The sequence below is a fragment of the Corythoichthys intestinalis genome, chromosome 19 (assembly GCF_030265065.1).
Source record: "Corythoichthys intestinalis isolate RoL2023-P3 chromosome 19, ASM3026506v1, whole genome shotgun sequence".
Classification (NCBI taxonomy): domain Eukaryota; kingdom Metazoa; phylum Chordata; class Actinopteri; order Syngnathiformes; family Syngnathidae; genus Corythoichthys; species Corythoichthys intestinalis.
In genome coordinates this window covers 1958032-1977286 of record NC_080413.1, presented here as the reverse complement: position 1 = coordinate 1977286, position 19255 = coordinate 1958032, and the positions used below count along the sequence as shown (strand labels likewise).

General features: G+C 45.3%; 1 protein-coding gene across 5 annotated transcripts; it reads right to left on the bottom strand.

Annotated features, from left to right (window-relative positions):
• Nucleotides 1-855: 855 nt before the first annotated feature.
• On the bottom strand, nt 856-18947 carry LOC130907215 (interphotoreceptor matrix proteoglycan 1-like). Of its 5 annotated transcripts, XM_057822029.1 has the most exons (17): nt 18823-18947; nt 18059-18271; nt 17821-17987; nt 14113-14150; nt 13967-14007; nt 13788-13882; nt 13540-13689; nt 11696-11754; nt 11608-11628; nt 11355-11536; nt 11223-11275; nt 9231-11151; nt 7199-7689; nt 4188-4407; nt 3927-4128; nt 2098-2164; nt 856-2015 (listed from the first exon to the last, which is right to left on the bottom strand). In XM_057822029.1, the coding sequence occupies exons 1-16, from the start codon at nt 18869-18871 to the stop codon at nt 2131-2133; spliced, it is 3936 nt and encodes a 1311-aa protein (XP_057678012.1). In that variant the 5' UTR covers nt 18872-18947; the 3' UTR covers nt 856-2015; nt 2098-2130. The 5 variants fall into 5 exon arrangements, with proteins under 5 accessions (XP_057678012.1, XP_057678011.1, XP_057678013.1 ...); XM_057822028.1 differs by having other exon boundaries at nt 856-2164; XM_057822030.1 differs by having other exon boundaries at nt 856-2164; nt 7199-7686.
• Between the last annotated feature and the right edge of the window lie 308 nt (nt 18948-19255).

Below are 19255 nucleotides of genomic sequence, written 5' to 3'. Positions count from 1 at the left end.
TGGATTTTGCCATGTGGCTTTTTTTTTTTTCTTTTTTTTTGCCATATGGCAAAATGGATTTTGCCATGTGGCATTAATTTATTGCCATGTGGCAAAACGGATTTTGCCATTTGGCTTTTTGTTGTTGCCATATGGCAAAATGGATTTTGGTTTGTCGCATTTTATTTTTGTGTGTGGGTGGGGGGGGGTACGTGGCATTTTTTTTGGGGGGGGGTATGTGGCCAAATGGATTTTGGTTTGTCGCATTTTTATGGGTTAGGGTATGAATGACATGCACGTCCATGCCATTGACGGCTATGCAAGTCCAAATTTTCGAAAATCCATTTTGCCACATGGCGAATACCACTAGGCTTTTTTTTTTTTTTTCTCCATGTGGCAAAATGGATTTTGGTTTGTCGCATTTTTGTGGTGGGTACGTGGCATTTTTTTGAGGGGGTATGTGGCAAAATGGATTGATTTTTGACCATACACTTAGCATTATAGCGCATTGACATTCAACTGGCCACCAAGTCAGGCTATGCCATTGATGGGTATGCATGTCCAAATTTTCCAAAATCCAAATCCATTTTGCCACATGGCAACGAAAAATGCCACATGGCAAAATCCATTTTGCCACATGGCAAATACCACTTTTGGTTCTTGCTCTCTAGTTCCTGAGAGGAGTCGTGACTGAGAACCAAAAGTGGTATTTGCCATGTGGCAAAATGGATTTTGCCATGTGGCATTTTTTTGCCATGTGGCAAAACTGATTTTGCCATGTGGCATTAATTTATTGCCATGTGGCAAAACGGATTTTGCCATTTGGCTTTTTTTTTTTTTTTTGCCATATGGCAAAATGGATTTTGGTTTGTCACATTTCATTTTGGGGGGGGTACGTGGCATTTTTTGGGGGGGTATGTGGCAAAATGGATTTTGCTTTGTTGCATTTTGATGGGGGGGTATGTGGCACTTTTGGTGGTATATGGCAGTTTTGAAGGTATTAAAGGTCATGCCTTTGACGACTATGGTAAATGGTGTTATACTTATATAGCGCTTTTCCACCACGTCCAAATTTTCCATTCATTTTAAATGGCAGAAAAACACGTGTGGCTGTGATTTTTGACCATACACTTTACATTACAGCGCATTGATATTCAACTGGCAACCAAGTCAGGCTATGCCACTGACAGCTATGCACGTCCAAATTTTCCAAAATCAAAATCCATTTTGGCACATGGCAAAAAAAAAATGGCACATGGCAAAAGTTTTTTGGCCACATGGTAAATACCACTTTTGGTTCTCTATGTCTCTCAAAACAGGGCTCTGCATTTCTTTACCTTTGCTGAACCCCTTAGACTTACTCCTCGAACCCCTGGGGTTTGATAGAACCCAGGTTAAGACCCACTCGTCCAGACTCAAATTTCAATCATTAACGTTTTCAGATTTTTGCCTTTTCAGCCCCCCAAAACGCCGTTTCCGTCTAAACGACATCCGGGAATGTTTTTTTGTGTCTGTCCTTTTTCCCTTCTGCCCAAAAATACAAGTTTTTGCCTGTTTTTGATGGATCCTGTGAAAAAGTCATTCTTGTCGACTGTCTTTCAACATGTCAATAACTCTGCAGTGGACAGATATCAAGTCCATTTGAACGCTAGATGTCCAGTCCTACTTGACTGGGCGTGGCAAGTCAAAATTCGAGACGCCTAGCGCTGTTAACATAAGCTGGCGAGGTTGCATCAAGTCGTGTCTTTGAATTGTGAGCAAGTGTTCTCTTTGAACACAGAGCAAAGCAAGAAGACTAAAAGATGGACACATTTAGTTTTGTCAAATGGAAAACTTGAAATACAACTGCCAAAAAGCAGCAAGACTACAAAGCGTCACGTCCTCATTTTTGCGTCTGGGATGAAGAAGGCGGGTGCCCGACTAGCGCTTTTCTTTATAGCGACATTTTCACAATCGTCCATTTGGGTGGGGACGGAGAGACGAGGGTTGAGAGTCCCCGTGAACAATCTGAACGACCAAACCGCCGGTCCGGGAGTCTGTGAGGGATACAAGGTTCCATCTTGAATTGCTGAGATGCCGACCGACGTTACTGGAGAACAGGGCAGGCGTGAAAATCACCTGCTGTCACGGGTTCAGGGCTCGCACTCGCTTTCAGGCCGCCAGCTGGCGCTCGCCGCCTCTCGTCCTACACGTGAAGTCAAAAGAAAAATTGGACACGACAATTTGATTGTTAAAAGCTAGACTTGCTTATTTCATAGTAAAAATGCTTTGACTATCGCTAATGCAACCCCTAGCAAAAAGTGGAATCACCAGTCTCGGACGAGCACTCACTCAGACATTTTATTATGTAGGACAAACTCTGATAAAAAGCTTGTAAACATAATGAATTAGTTCAAAAGTGCAACTCCTTGGCATTCAGAAACACTCAAAGAAATGAATAAAAAACATTGTGGTGGTCAGTACATGTTACTTTTATAGAGCAAGTGCAGGAAAAAAAAATATAGAATTCATTCTGAAGAAAAAAAAAATTGGAATCACTCCATTTTGAGTCGAAAATACACACACACCCAGTCAATTTCCTTTCCTTAATTGGGCCCCTGCCTCCAATTAGATCTGCTCGTTGGTCATCAGTTAAATACAGTGCAGTTATCACACCTTGGAGGGCTGCTGGATTCACAAGAATCATGGCTCCAACAAGAAAGATGTTTTTTGAGACCAAGGAGACGATTCTCAAACTTCTTGAAGAAGGTAACGCTACACATATGGTTGCCAAAGATGTGGGCTGTTAACAGTCAACTGTATCAAAAATCTGGACCAAGTACAAACAGCATGGCAAGGTTGTTAAAGTAAAGCGTACTGGTAGACATCCAAACGTCATGACAAACAACTAAAGGCCATATGTCTTGAAAACAGAAGATGTACAACAACTGAAAAAGAAATGGGAGGAAGATGGAGTCAAAGTATGTGACAGAGCTGTGCAAAATCGCCTAAAGGAAATGGGATTTTCATACAGGAAAGCCAAAAAGGAAATCATCATTGACACTTCAACAGAATGGAACAAGACCGCAAAGGGCTAAGGAGAGGCAATCATGGACTGTGAATGACTGGATGAAGGGTTATTTTCAATGATGAGTCAAGAACCTCTATTGAGGATGCTGGAACTTTTGTTTGGTGCAGTTCCAGTGAGATTTACAAAGATGACTGCCGGAAGAAAACATCAAAATTCCCTCAGTCCTTGATATGATATGGGGCTGCATGTCAGGCAAACGCACTGTGGTTAGATCTTCAATAAATGCACAAGTTTACATTGAAATTTTTGACAGCTTTCTTATTCCTTCAATTAAAAATATGTTTATCATTTTCCAAGATGACAATGCATCATGCCACAGAGCTGAAACTGTTAAAGCATTCCTTGGAGAAAGACTAATTCAGTCAGTGTCATGGCCTGAAAATAGCCCAGATCTCAACCCTATTGAAAACCTGTGGTGGAAATTTAAAAAAAATGGTCCACAGCAAGACTCCGACCTGCAAGGATGATCAGGCAACTGCAATCAAAGAGAGTTGGCACCAAAGTGATGATGAATACGGTTGGTCACTCAAGTCCATGCAAGCTGTCATAAAAGTCAGAGGTGGTGCAACTAAATACTTTTGATTGATTTGATTGTTATTTCTTTGTTTGTTTCTCATGATTCCATATATTTCCCTGCACTTGCTCTATATAAGTAACATTTACTGATCACCACAATGTTTTTTATTCATTTCTTTTAGTGTTTCTGAATGCTAAAGAGTTGCACTTTTGAAGTAATTCATTATTTTTTCAAGCTTTTTATCCGAGTTTGTTCTACATGATAAAATGTCTGAGCGAGTGCTCGTCCGAGACTGGTGATTCCATGATTTTTGGTAGGGGTTGTACAAAGCAGCAGGAAGAGGCTTAAAATTAGCGTCACCTGCAGACGGCACCTCGTCCGGGTTCCACCCGACACTCGCCGTCGCATCGTCTGGGCTCCAGCTCGCAGACGCTCCGGCACGGTAGACCCTCGACAGAAAGGAAGCCGGGCTCGCATCGGCACCGCGCCGAGCCGCCGGGCTCCAGGACGCAACGGGAACCGCTTCCGCAGCTCAGAAACTTGCAGGGGTCGGCGCGATCCGCTACGGGGACGGCGTGGTTAACTCGGAAGATGACAAGGGCGGTCGGAGCGTCATCTCACCTGGCTCGACGTCCAGCGAGCGGCTGTCGATATCGATGTGCAGGTGCGCGGCGGCCGTGGAGCAGAAATCACGCAGGACGCACTGGACCGCCTCGGTGATGTTGTACGGCACCGACTTGGCCAACTTCATCCTGCTGTTCACCACCACGCTGCCTTTTCGGAAGTTGAGGATCTCCAAGTTGCGGAAGCCCGTCAGGTTGGCCTGCAAGTACGGCAGCAGCTGTCGGGAGGGATAAAAAGATGAACGTGAGTCTTTCCGCATGTGAATGGACCAGTGGCGCCTCCAGAAATTTTTCATAGGGGTGGCCAGATGGGGCCACCTAAAATCTTGGGGTGGCACACCAAAACTAAAAGCCATAATTTCAGGTTTTCATTATATTATTGCAGTAAAAAGGTCAGGGGAAAACTATCAGAAGGACAAGGCTACTGATATACTTTGGTGTAATGTGTAATATTTGATGTTACTAATGATTTTATGTGCACAGTCCATAACTGTCCAGTCAACATTTTGAGTTCCACAACAATTCTGTTTTATCGTGTTATAAGGTGTACATTTAACTAAGGCTGTCAAACGATTACAGTTTTTAATCGAGCTAATCACAGCTTAAAAATTAATTAATCGTAATTAATCACAATTCAAACCATCTCTAAAATATGCCATATTTTTCTGTAAATTATTGTTGGAATGGAAAGATAAGACAAGATCGATACTGTATATACATTCAACATACTGTACATAAGTACTATATTTGTTTATTATAATAATAAATTCACAAGATGGCATTAACATTATTAACATTCTTTCTGTGAAAGGGATCCACGGATAGAAAGACTTGTAATTCTTAAAGGATAAATGTGAGTTTGTATATTGTGACTAAATATTGCCATCTAGTGTATTTGTTGAGCTTTCAGTAAATGATACTGTAGCGACTTAACTGTTCTGCTCAAATGCATGATGGGGAGTGGTGCAACAATGACTGTGTGTGGTGGCTGCAAATGCTATACTTTCTCTGTGCTGGGTACACTACAGGGTATTAAGAAAAAGATCGACTCCTGTCATTCTTCCCCATGTCGCTTCCCACAATGTTTATAGTTGCTGTGGGAGGGATGACAAAGCTTTTGCCAATGAATGCTTGTATCTACTCCACTCACTTGACACCACATCTTATCGCTGTATATAAGTAAAACGGCGCCATTGTAGGCTGTTTGCGGCAATGCGTGAATGAGTAGTACCGCAAATGCATCAATTGCGCTAAATATTTTCACGTGATTAATTTTAAAAAATTAATTACCGCCCGTTAACGCGATAAATTTGACAGCCCTACATTTAACAAAACAAAATAAATGCATTCATTTGGGATGAAATGCATAACTGATAATACAACAATCTAACGATATACCGGCAAGTGGGGTGGCCAACCTATTTACAGTGCCTTGCAAAAGTATTCGGCCCCCTTGAATCTTGCAACCTTTCGGCACATTTCAGGCTTCAAACATAAAGATATGAAATTTAATTTTTTTGTCAAGAATCAACAACAAGTGGGACACAATCAGAAGTTCAGTGAGGATCTCTGAATGATCCAATGTTGTCCTAAATGACCGATGATGATAAATAGAATCCACCTGTGTGTAATCAAGTCTCCGTATAAATGCACCTGCTCTGTGATAGTCTCAGGGTTCTGTTTAAAGTGCAGAGAGCATTATGAAAACCAAGGAACACACCAGGCAGGTCCGAGATACTGTTGTGGAGAAGTTTAAAGCCGGATTTGGATACAAAAAGATTTCCCAAGGTTTAAACATCTCAAGGAGCACTGTGCAAGCCATCATATTGAAATGGAAGGAGCATCAGACCACTGCAAATCTACCAAGACCCGGCCGTCCTTCCAAACTTTCTTCTCAAACAAGGAGAAAACTGATCAGAGATGCAGCCAAGAGGCCCATGATCACTCTGGATGAACTGCAGAGATCTACAGCTGAGGTGGGAGAGTCTGTCCATAGGACAACAATCAGTCGTACAGTGCACAAATCTGGCCTTTATGGAAGAGTGGCAAGAAGAAAGCCATTTCTCAAAGATATCCATAAAAAGTCTCGTTTAAAGTTTGCCACAAGCCACCAGGGAGACACACCAAACATGTGGAAGAAGGTGCTCTGGTCAGATGAAACCAAAATTGAACTTTTTGGCCACAATGCAAAACGATATGTTTGGCGTAAAAGCAACACAGCTCATCACCCTGAACGCACCATCCCCACTGTCAAACATGGTGGTGGCAGCATCATGGTTTGGGCCTGCTTTTCTTCAGCAGAGACAGGGAAGATGGTTAAAATTGACGGGAAGATGGATGCAGCCAAATACAGGAACATTCTGGAAGAAAACCTGTTGGTATCTGCACGAGACCTGAGACCGGGACGGAGATTTATCTTCCAACAGGACAATGATCCTAAACATAAAGCCAAATCTACAATGGAATGGTTCAAAAATAAACGTATCCAGGTGTTAGAATGGCCAAGTCAAAGTCCAAACCTGAATCCAATGGAGAATCTGTGGAAAGAGCTGAAGACTGCTGTTCACAAACACTCTCCATCCAACCTCACTGAGCTCGAGCTGTTTTGCAAGGAAGAATGGGCAAGAATGTCAGTCTCTCGATGTGCAAAACTGATAGAAACATACCCCAAGCGACTTGCAGCTGTAATTGGAGCAAAAGGTGGCGCTACAAAGTATTAACGCAAGGGGGCCGAATAATATTGCACGCCCCATTTTCCAGTTTTTTATTTGTTAAAAAAAGTTTAAATTATCCAATAAATTTTGTTCCACTTCACAATTGTGTCCCACTTGTTGTTGATTCTTGACAAAAAATGAAAATTTTATATCTTTATGTTTGAAGCCTGAAATGTGGCGAAAGGTTGCAAGGTTCAAGGGGGCCGAATACTTTTGCAAGGCACTGTATAGGGGTGGCCGTGGCCACCCCCTGGTGGCGCCACTGGAATGGACTGACATGCGCTAGTACACTCACCACATTAAGGAAGGTGTTCTCCAAGGACTTGTACTCGGGCGACGTCTTGTTGAAGAGATCCTCCGAAAAGTCAAAGTTGGTGACGCGCAGGCTAAAGAAGACCACCAGCTCCCGGCCCTGGACGGCCGTGGTCATGTCGGGCGTGGTCAGGTACGTCACGGCGGGCGGGACGGTGACACTTTCCGACACCCAAAAGCCGCTCCCGTCTTCCGACGGGTCGGCGTTTAGCGGGCGGATCCCGTCCAGCTCCTCCGCCAAGTCTCTGACCGGCTCGCCGACAACCGGTTCACTTGTCCATAATTCCTCTTTCATTTCCTCTTCGATGATGACGACTGACGTCGCGCTTTGCTCGCGAGGTTCCGCCACCTGGAAAAGTCCCGAGTCTACAGTCGGGCCGGCGGCCGCCGAAGTCGTCGGGGTCCCCCTCTCACCGTCTTCGCTTTGGACAGTGGAATCTGCTTTGCCGGCCTCATCCGGAGGAGCGGCGTCTTCTAAAGCAGGGATTTCAAAGTCATTTTGGTAGCATATGAACATTCACAGCTATTCTTTCCAATTGAAGTGAATTGGACATCTATTGTTGTCAATGGAAGCCAAAATGTTTATTTTGGGTCATTTCCTTGTAATTTTAGGTTACTTGCAGCCAGGGCCGGCCCAGGCCATTTGGGGGCCCTAAGCAAAATAATGCCAAGGGGCCCATATTTTTGGCCCACCATTTCGTCACAGTGTACTGTGAAACCCATACATGCAATCCAACCTATATGTCCATATTTTGTATATTAATCAGATTTTGTTGCACTGCATTCTTCAAACTTCTCACCCCATATGATTGTCAGTACTTACAGTAGATAACGCCAAACCTTTTTCTAAAAGAGGAAAGAAGTTAAGGAAGAACGTTTATTTTTTTAAGCTTATAATCACGTATCAAAACTCACAAAAGTCAAAGCAAACTGTAGTAAACGAAATAGAATATAAATAAAACAATTGCCAGATTGCCCCCTATCTGGGCCCCCTAGTGGTCAGGGGCCCTAAGTAGCTGCATAGTCTGCGTATAGGCTGGGCCGGCCCTGCTTGCAGCCAAAGGCGTAGGTTTGATCTCAATATTGGTAAGGACCATATAACAGCATAACCTGTATGTACACTTTTTGCTGGGGACGGGACATTAATAAGACCAAACATATTGGGCGAACGGGGGTCAGGGCTACATTTCTCACCAATGTGAACCGAATTAATTGACAGGCTAAATGATTAATGCAACGTAAATCTGTATTGACCTGTACTAATTTTCACATTGCAAATTTATAACGTCTTAATCTGATCATTTTTTGTTAAATCTAGTCAAATAATTGCCTCCATCTTGTTTTAGTGTTAAAGGCTAGTTAACAGATTAATGCATCAGATTCTTCCAATTTCAGTAAATATTACTATTTGTTCATATTGAGCCCATACATCTAAAAGTTGGTCATTTTTCACCTAAATCAAGAACAGTACAACATTACTTTTATTTAGAACTAGTGTAACCGATCTGCATAGAGCTGCGCCTCACAACGCAATCCGTTGTCCTTGTCCAGGTCAGGACTCTTCCAGCACAGCAGGCGAGCACGCTACACACTAAGCCAAAAGCCCAGGCTAGCAGCTTTAGCTACTACAAAGCGGAACTACTTGTGCTGCCTGGTCATTTTCCTTTAAGTCTATTATGGTTTTTTTTGCTGGCATAGATGTGAAATGGGTGTAAAACAGTATTCAATATGGTCTTTTAAAAAACTCTTAAATGTGGCTTGTTGAAACTTGAAGAGACCCTACACATTCGACCGCACAAATCAAAAATCTCTGGTTTTACGATGCTTGTCAAAATAAGAGCATGTGATTCTGTACATACGGTATGAATGAGCTGCAATGGGCCTGTCAGGCAGAACAACCCCGGGGGGGGGCGCTTACGGCCCACGAGCCTTATATTTTATACCCCGTCATTTACAACAGTCAAGAAAAAAAAAAAAAGTTGCCGGAAAACCAACAACCCCGTCGTGCCACTCACCTTCTGACTCGGTAAATTCTGGACCATTGATGTGCCGCTCCTCCTCCTCCTCCTCCTGAGAGGGCAAATTTTCAACGATGGGATAACTGGGATCTTCTGATACCGTGATAAGGGGCGAACCATCTTCCTCCGGAGGTCCGAGAACTGGTTCAAAAGGTTGAAGGACCTCAGCGGTATGTTCTTCTTCCTCTGGAGGTCTGAGAACTGGTTCAACAGGTTGAAGGACCTCAGCGGTATTTTCTTCTTCTTCCTCCGGAGGTCCGAGAACCGGTTCAAAAGGCTGAAGGACTACAGCGGTATTTTCTTCTTCCTCTGGAGGTCCAAAACCCGGTTCAACAGGTTGAAGGACCTCAGCGGTATTTTCTTCTTCTTCCTCCGGAGGTCCGAGAACCGGTTCAAAAGGTTGAAGGACCTCAGCGGTATTTTCTTCTTCCTCTGGAGGTCCAAAACCCGGTTCAACAGGTTGAAGGACCTCTGCGGTATTTCCTCCCTCTTCCGCATCAAACGGGACTAAAATCTTAATGGACTCGGCTTGCGGTGAAACGGTGCCGCTGTGCTCCAGAGGTGGTTGTATGGTCTCCAGTGTATCCTCTGCGTTTGGTCGGTGAATATCAATTGCTTGTTCTTCTGGTTCTGCAGCATCAAGCGGAACGTCTCCATTTGTTTCTGGCACACCCTCCGATTCGATTTCTTCTTCTCCCTCTGACCGGGAAACATCTCCCGTCTTCTCTTCGGTTTCTGCTAGCGCCCCTTCACTGTGTTCCCATACTCCCGCCGCAGGTGTTTGCGATTCGGTGACTTCCTGGTTTCCGGTTGGATTCTCCTCCCCTACGTGAGTCTCTGTTTCTGTCGGAGGAGCTTCAACAAGTTCTTCCTCTGAATCTATGAATGAATCCTTTGAAATCCCAACAAGCTCTTCTTCATCTGGTTTTGGAGTAGCGACCGTTGTCGTGGAAAGTTCCCATGAAACATCTGTGGTTTCCACGTCCTCCACTGAAATACCTGGTAACGTTTCCTCTTGAACATTCGTTTCCTCGACAAGTTCTGGCAAGAGTTCTTCTGGAATTGTTTCTGCGGGAACGTTTTGTTCTTCTTCTGGAACATCAAATACATTATCCTCTGAAATAACAATCAATGGTTCTTCAAGAAGAGTAGGTTTTGTTTCTTCTAAGTCTTCAAGTACAGTGTTTTCATGTTCTTGATCTGCTTCAGAAAGGCTTTCCGTATCATCCTGTGTCTCTCCTGTCTTTGTGTTTTGTTCAAGCACGGGTCCAGGATTTTCTTCTAGTTCCAAGCCCTGAGGCGGGAAAATGTCCTCCGTTGAGTCTGCCAGTTCGGTAACCGCCAGCGCATCTTCTCCTTCTCCCGCTATTTCTTCATCGGGTGTATCGACACTTTCGTAAGCGTCAGTTGTCTGCTCTAATACCTCTTGAGAAAGCTCTGTTTCTAACTCCCTCAACGGTGTCGTGAAGTCGGCCTCTACTACTAAACTGTCCTCCGTAGGGGCGTTAACCTCAGAGTCTGTGAGAGAACCAGGTTTTGTGGAGATGTCTGTGGGCTCGGGAGACATCTGGTCCAAAAGTTCCCTGTCGTCAGCGGGAGACGGAGTCATTGAAATGTGCTCGTCCAGTTCAGATACCGTCGAAGAACTCTGTGCGTAGTCCCGGACGAGTTCTCCAGTTTCAGTGTGATGGAAGGTCTCGATTTTATGGGAAATGATCAACTCTTCTTCTTCACTGGATGACTCCAGTCCATCCGGTTCAAACCTCAGGTCCTGCTCGTCCTCGTCGGAGGGATCCAATAGTGTCACCAGCGCGTTCTCCTTCTCCGAGGGAGGCAGGGGCAACACCGCGTGAACTTTCTCCACCTCGGGGTCGTCTATGAACACTTCAAATTCATTGTGGGAGTCGGGTTGGCCGGCCTGAGAAGTGACAAGACGGAGATCATCGGAGGCCGCCTCTCGGGCATTCCTTCCTTCGCTTATCTGATTACCTCCGTGCCAGCTTCCAGGGAGGAGGCCTCTGTCGGTGACCGTAGGATCTCTTCTGCCAAGAAACGAGAAATTGCCACGTGACTTCAATCCCCTCTTGACGCATATTTACTTTACCGACTGCAATGCCGTACCAGGGTCAAACGTCAAGGATTCCAGATCGACCGGAAGGGACGCCTCCTCGCGCAGCGCTTTTCTCACCATCTCCTTCAATTTCGACTCTGCGAGCGCCGCCGCCGTCGGAGCCGCGTCAGCCACCGCCGACGCTGCCTCGCTTTCAAAAACCAGGGAGTAGTGGACCGTGATTCCGCCGGCACTGAAAGCGAAGCGGAGGGCGTACTTCAGCAACAGGCAAATCGCAGGACAAACCGGCGAGAAACCAATTACCTGTCAGCGTCCTGCGTCTCGCTTACAAAGAAGGAGAAATACATTCAATTGTCATTGACATTTTAGCATTGGTGGCAGGCGGTGCTACCTGATCCGCTGTACCCGGATGCTTATAAATCCTGGAAGTTTGTCGAAAACATGCTGCATCTGCGGAAGAAACGCCAGAATCAAAGGTCGAACGTCTTCCGAGGTCCTCTGCGCCTTCCCTAATCACGTGGCACGGCGCCAATATGTGGCAGGGTGTGAATGGCGGCGGATGGCTTTCTATCTTTGGTCAGCCGGAATCTGCTGTGATGTAATCGTCTTTGGAACGTAATCAAGGTAACATCCCGCGGCAGAGGCACCTTATGCCACTCCCGGCAAGAGGACAACATAGGGCAAAACATGTACAGTCCTTGACCAAAGTCTTGTCGTTTATCCATTTTGTAGAAACAATTGCTAATAACCTGACTTTTAATTATTCAATTGGTTTCAGAAATGAAAGCTAAGACCCTCCTAAAATGATGTTGAATGTACAAAAATATATTTGTTTCACTGAAAAAAGATTTATCATTTCAGGAAGACATAAAGGTCCAATTTTGGCAAGACAAGTTTTGTCGCCTACAGAAAGTAGTGTGAAAATTGAACGAAAAATGTACTTCAAATACAAAAATATGTTACATAACATACGCGAATTAGTAGTGGTGCTGTGAGATCCAATATTAATATTTTGTATGACTTCTATGGGCTTAAAGGACTGCATCCATGCGGTTCGGCAAGGATTCATACAATTTATTGATGAAGTCATCAGGAACATCAAAGTAAGCAGTCTTGCATGACTCCCAGAGTTCATCAACGTTCTTGGGTTTCGTCTTCCATGCATCCTATTCTATCCTGTTCATGTCTGGTGACTGGTCTGGCCAGTCCTGGAGGATCTTGATCTTCTTTGCCTTGAGGAACTTTGAGGTAGAGATTGAAGTATGCGATGGAGCACCATCCTGTTGCAGAATTTGTCCCTTATTATGGTTAGGAATGTAAGAGGCGGCTAAGATTTGTTGATATTTCAGACTATTTATGTTGCCTTCCACCCTGCAGATCATGATTTAGCCACCACCAAACTTCACTGTTTTCTGAGTGAACCTCGGATCCATGCAGGCTCCAGTAGGTCTCCTGCAATATTTGCAGCGACTGTGGTGTAATTCAATGGAAGATTCATCGGAAAAATCCACCTTTTGCCACTTTTCCAGCATCCATCCTTTTGACAGGCTGTGGGCCTTGGCAAATGCCAGACGGTTTTTTCATTGTCAGCACCCTGAGAGATAAATAGTCAGAAATATCAACAAATCTTACATTCCTAACCATAAAAAGGGAAAAATTCTGCTGCAGGATGGTGCTCCATCGCATACTTCAAAGTTCCTCAGGGCAAAGAAGATTAAGATCCTCCAGGACTGGCCAGCCCAGTCACCAGACATGGGTAGGATGAAAGGGGAAGCATGGAAGTCGAAACCCAAGAATGTTGATGAACTCTGGGAGGCATGCAAGACAACTTTCTTTGATGTTCCTTATGACTTCATGAATAAATTGTATGAATCCTTGCCAGAGCCCATGGAAGTCATACAAAATATTCCATTTGGATCTGACAGCACCACTACTTAATTCGCCTATGTTATGAAACATATGATAAATCTTTTTTCAGTGAAACAAATATATTTTTGTACATTCAACATCATTTGGGAGGGTCTTAGCTTTCATTTCTGAAACCAATTGAATATTTAAAAGTCAGGTTATTAGCAATTGTTCCTACAAAATGGATAAGAGACAATACTTTTGTCAGGGACTGTATGCTGTGCGTCAACGACAAGCTTGCGCTGCTAACGAAAGCTCAAAAGGTCATTGAGCGAAACGGGGAGAACACGTAGACTCGATCTTAAACGTATCTACGACGAGACCCACCTGGTCCCGCAGGTGGTGAGCCAGGTCCACGTACTGGGGAGAGTCCGGGTCGTCTAACAGTTCTCGATAGCCCGGATCCACCAGATCAATGCTGAACTCCACCTTCTGCTCCGCCGGACTCTCGGGGACGACGTTAGGAATGTCCGAGTCCTTCGTAGAAAAATATGACGTCAGTTTTCTTTTTCATCGATTGTGTTTCTGTTCCCTATATTCGTTGGACTCCAAATACGAATAGTTTCCGCTCCTACCGTCTCGACCACCTCCGTGGACTGCTGATCAGGGACGGAGCCCGGCGAAGAAGTGGACTGACTAAGGAGGACTGCGACGGTCACAACCTCTGGAACTTACAATAGAAGGCCCTTGTGTCAGAACTGGCGCGTTTATTGGAATTGCAGGTTGTAGGAACCGACAGGAAGAATATTCCTACCTGGTGTTTCGGGAGCGACGGGACCGGGAGTCGGAAAACCTCTGCGCAAGAACACAAGCAGGTGCATTTCAGGCCAGAAATACTGTAGATGAGGACGACACCGACCGAAATCACGTGGTTGATTTTGGATAGAGAAAAGTGCTTACCGTGATGGCGGCCTCTCGTTCCGGAGGCGCTTCATCCTCTGCACACGAATACACAAAATGACAGCGTCAAAGAAGCCAAATACAAAGTGTCCGCTTTGCCAATGTTGCCACGCCAGAGTCGTTAAATAAGGATTACCGCAATCAACTTTCTACTCACATGCCAACTAAGCCTTAGCGCTGACGACTGCTTACGCTTAGCTTACGTTTTCATTAAGCAAACTTCTTTAATCTTGCGCTGACAAGCCAACGCTTTTAAAGACATTTGAGAGATTTGAGATGTTTTTTTTTGCATCGTAGCAAGGGCGTAGGTTTGCTCTCAACATTGTTAGGGACGACATAACAGCATAACCTGCATGCACACTTTTGGCTGGGGATGGGACGGGCTACGTTTCTCATGAATATGAACCTAATTAGTTGATGGGCTAAATGATCAATGCAAAATAAATCTTATTGACCAACGTTTATGTGTATTGGTTCAGGTGATACAACATTCGCGTTAGAATTTTTTTTCTCACTGTAGATTTTGGACTATAAGCCGCCATTTTTTTCCTTCATTTGAAATCCTGTGCCTTATAGTCCAGTGCAGCTTATTTGTTGATTTATTTGGGTTAATAGGTAACAGTTTATTTGGCAGTAGCATCATAAGACTGTCATAAATATGACATGACACGATCATGGGCGTTAATGAATGCTTATGTCAGGTGTCATTAGGTGTCATCTGGCAAATTATGGCACTAACTCCATTTAGGTTCAGCTCAGATCTTTTAAATCAATTCTAAAGTGAGATCATTTGCCAGATGATATTAAATAAAAGGTGCTATAAGCATTCATTAATGCTCATGACAGTGTCATGTCATAATTCTGTCTTATGACAGTCTTATGGCGCCGCTGTCAAATAAAGTGTAATACCCTGACTAGGAGTTAATGAAACAACTGGAACAGTAACTGAAGAAATAATTAGCAAAGAACATGAATTTTGATTATTTACATCTGTTTTGCTGCAATGCATGCTAGGAGGCATGTTGGATGACAACCGTGTTAACAGCTGGTGGCAGCAGAGGTTGACTCTCCCCCAAGGGACTGGCACTGATGGCCAAATGAAGCTTCTTGTGTTAGGTTTTGTGTTGGTTCTCCTAGTGCGACTTGCCCCTGTGATTGCCCATGGATTTCACAAGACTGTCATAAGACTGTCATAAGTATGACATGACACGATCATGGGCGTTACTGAATGCTTATGTCAGATGTCATTAGGTGTCATCTGGCAAATTATGGCACTAACTCCATTTAGGTTCAGCTCGGATCTTTTAAATCAATTCTAAAGTGAGATCATTTGCCAGATGATATTAAATAAAAGGTGCTATAAGCATTCATTAATGCTCATGACAGTGTCATGTCATAATTCTGTCTTATGACAGTCTTATGGCGCCGCTGTCAAATAAAGTGTAATACCCTGACTAGGAGTTAATGAAACAACTGGAACAGTAACTGAAGAAATAATTAGCAAAGAACATGAATTTTGATTATTTACATCTGTTTTGCTGCAATGCATGCTAGGAGGCATGTTGGATGACAACCGTGTTAACAGCTGGTGGCAGCAGAGGTTGACTCTCCCCCAAGGGACTGGCACTGATGGCCAAATGAAGCTTCTTGTGTTAGGTTTTGTGTTGGTTCTCCTAGTGTGACTTGTCCCTGTGATTGCCCATTGATTTCACCTGTTGTACCTGCTCCTAGTGTGTCTTCCACCTGCATCCTCCTGTGCTCACCTGTTCCTCGTTGTGTCGTTACCCCTTGTCTGCGTGTGTATATAAGCTCCTGGTTTCTTTTCACCCCTTGTTGCGTCATTGTCAATGTCAATTTCAAGTCCTGCCCAAGCCCGCGTGTACCAGTCCCTCCGATTAAGTAAGTTTTGGTTAGAACATTGCCTTTTTGATCCCCAGTCCTTAGTTATTATTAAAACATTTTTTGAGTTCTCTGCCACCTGCCTTGCATGATTGTTTTCCTGCATTTGGGTCCACACCACCGGCCTGCTCGCGTTTTCCTGACATCTTGAGGCAATGAAGCTTTGCAGCCAATTGCTTCAACGCTTCATGGTGGTTCATTTGGTCTTATGACAGTCTTATGACGCCACTGCCAAAAAAAGTGTTTTCGGTTCATATCTTTTGGTGTAAATATCCCATGATACAGTGAGGACAGCTGCAGCTTCTAGTCCAGTGTGGCTTATCTATGGAGAGTACTTATATACCGCTTTATCTACATTGTTACAATGCCCAAAGCGCTTTACATCAGCACACATTTACCCTTTCACGCACACACTCCAAATCCGAGACAATGGTCCTCAGCCGGAAAAGGGTGGCATGCCCTCTCTGGGTCGGAGATGAGATCCTGCCCCAAGTAGAGGAGTTCACGTATCTTCGGGTCTTGCTCACGAGTGAGGGTAGGAGAGTGTGACAGGCGGATCGGTGCAGCATCTGCAGTGATGCGGACTCTGCACCAGTCCATTGCGGCGAAGAAGGAGCTGAGACAAAAGGAGAAGCTCTCGATTTACCAGTTGATCTACGTTCCTACCCTGACCTATGGTCATGACCGAAAGAACAAGATCCCGGATACAAGGGGCCGAAATGAGTTTCCTCCGCAGGGTGTCCGGGCTCTCCCTTAGAGATGGGGTGAGAAGCTCGGTCATCCGGGAGGGACTCTGTGTCCAGCCGCTACTCCTCCACGGTGAGAGGAGCCAGTTGAGGTGACTCGGGCATCTGGTTGGGATGCCTCCTGGACATCTCCCTGTAGGGGTGTTCCGGGCATGTCCTGGCCTGGGAATGCCTTGGGATCCCGTCAGAGGAGCTAGTTGAAGTGGCTGGGGCGAAGGAAGTCTGGGCTTCCCTGCTAAAGCTGCTGCCCCCGCGACCCGACCCCGGATTAAGCAGCAGATGACGGATGGATGGATGGACTTGCACTCTGAAGCCACCGCGTTGCATTACCGTAATGCACATTATGCAAACAACAATCCAAATGAAGGACGGCTAGCTTGACTTGGTTGTTCCTTGTAGTGGCTGCCCTGACGGCAGCAGTTTTGCAGGTTAGCAAGTTCACACAGTTTAACATTATGCAAAATCTGATGCAGGTCGGACTTTCAGTCGCAAAATGAGTGGTGTTTCCCCCACCTCCACAACATTGGTGTCTTTTTGAACTACTTACTGGCTGCTGAAGGTGAAAAAAAACCCGAATGTTCCTCCTTTTTGGAGGAGGCGGCATGTTGTCAACATGAATCTGTCGGAACTGTGCGAGTGTGTGTCTGTGTCACGGGGGTCAAGTCATCAGCTGATCAAATGTGCGTTTGAAGGTGGAAAAAATGGACCGGCACATTAAGCAAGTGAAAAGGGATAAATGTAAGTCAGAACATAATGAAAATCTTTCACTTAGTAATGGTGGGGTCTATGCTAACTTTACAACATATTGGAAGACAATCTAATTTACCTATTTAGTATAACTGAGGTCATTATACTGTATAATGCAAATAAGGTGGCTTGAAAGTTGGTGGGGATAATTTGAGCATCCTGAAAAGCTGATAGTGTTATGTCCTTACCGTCCCTATGCAAATCTACGCCCTTGCATTGTATAACGTTAGCCCATCTTTTGGTGTGTATCTCGAACGAGAGCTCGCCTCGCACTTTTGAAAGCATCTCCTTTATTTCAACATCAACCGGTCCTTACCCAGTGGATCATATCCAGGTGCTCCTCAGAGTCGCTGAAATTTCTGGCTATGTCGGAGATGCGGAGCGACTCGCGCTGACACGTCTGAACCCATCGCTGATATTCGCCGGTCCCGGGAATCCGGTCTAAGAAGATCCTGTAAGCCTCCCACACGGCCTCCTGGCACACTGGAAAGCCAGAAAACCAAAAAAGGCGTCACCGTGACAAGGACGGTACAATGAGGATCGGGCGGGCGCACCTCGGAGCTGGTAGTACGCCCGGTGACTGGCCAGAACCTCTCCCACGCTCTCCTGAGGGCAAATCCTCACACCAGAATGCAGGAAAACCGACCTCTTGGTCCGGCGCCTGCCGAGCTCCGACGTCCAATCTCCGGAGGGCGCCGATTTGGGGAACGATGGCAGAGGGGCGGACGGCAAGACCGTCGGGTTCCAGTCCAGCAAGGCGCTCCTGCCTGTTTTGGAAAACCATACGTGCTTTTAGTAAAGCCATCTCTCTGTCAAAGTGAGAAGTTGTTATTCCTGGAACAGATCAATCATTCCTACACTGATGGTTATCGCTTGTCTTAAGACTCGACACTGGCCTCATTTTAGTTCACTTTTTCAGGAAGATTTAGAACATTTTCCAAAAAGAAAATACGCAAACTTTGTGAGCTTTATTGTCTGCGACCGAGTTAAAAATTCAAAGGGTTGGTGTATTTGCTCCACAAGCACAGGGAGTTTTTCGTAGTTGTTCTCTCTAGGCACTTTGCGGTGGGAGTCACTCAACCCACACTTCACACTCTTTATGGGATATGGGGGCTTCCTAGAATAAATCCAAACGATCCTCGAGGACCGCCTGCCTGAGAAGAAATCTGCGGCGAAGAAGGTCGTCCAAGTACGTTTTACCAGCAACATTGTGGCGGTACTCGCGTGAGCCAGTTTTACGCAATCCTAATGAGCTTTCTGAAACCGAAAAGTCTTTGAGTGGTACTCTCGGCGGTTCCTGGCAAAGAAGCGGACTCACCTTGGACCCGCCAGGCCAAGAGCAGCAGCAGTCCCAAGACCCCCAGCATGGCGACAAAAATGGTCAGATACCAAGGCGCTGAGCTTGGCGGCAGCGGCCGTCCGTGGTCCCGAGGAAGTGCGGGATGGGCCGGCGCTGCGGGGAAAGTGGCGCTGGCTCCGCCCAAAGCAACGCTGGGACAACCGCCGTCTTAAAAAGTAGACTCTGTTTTGGGAATAATCTGTTTATCTGCCGCTCAGACATAATCCCGATTTAGCATCGCAGCTCACCGCCTTCATCCTGTTACGGGATTTCACCCACCGCAGCGGCACAAGCACCAGCTGGACCCCCGGCCGGTTAGATGACAATAACTGCATCGACCCCCTCCCCAAAACGCCACGGTATCGTGGTAATACTTTAGCTGAGTTTGCCTCGGAATCGCTGCTGCTGTCCA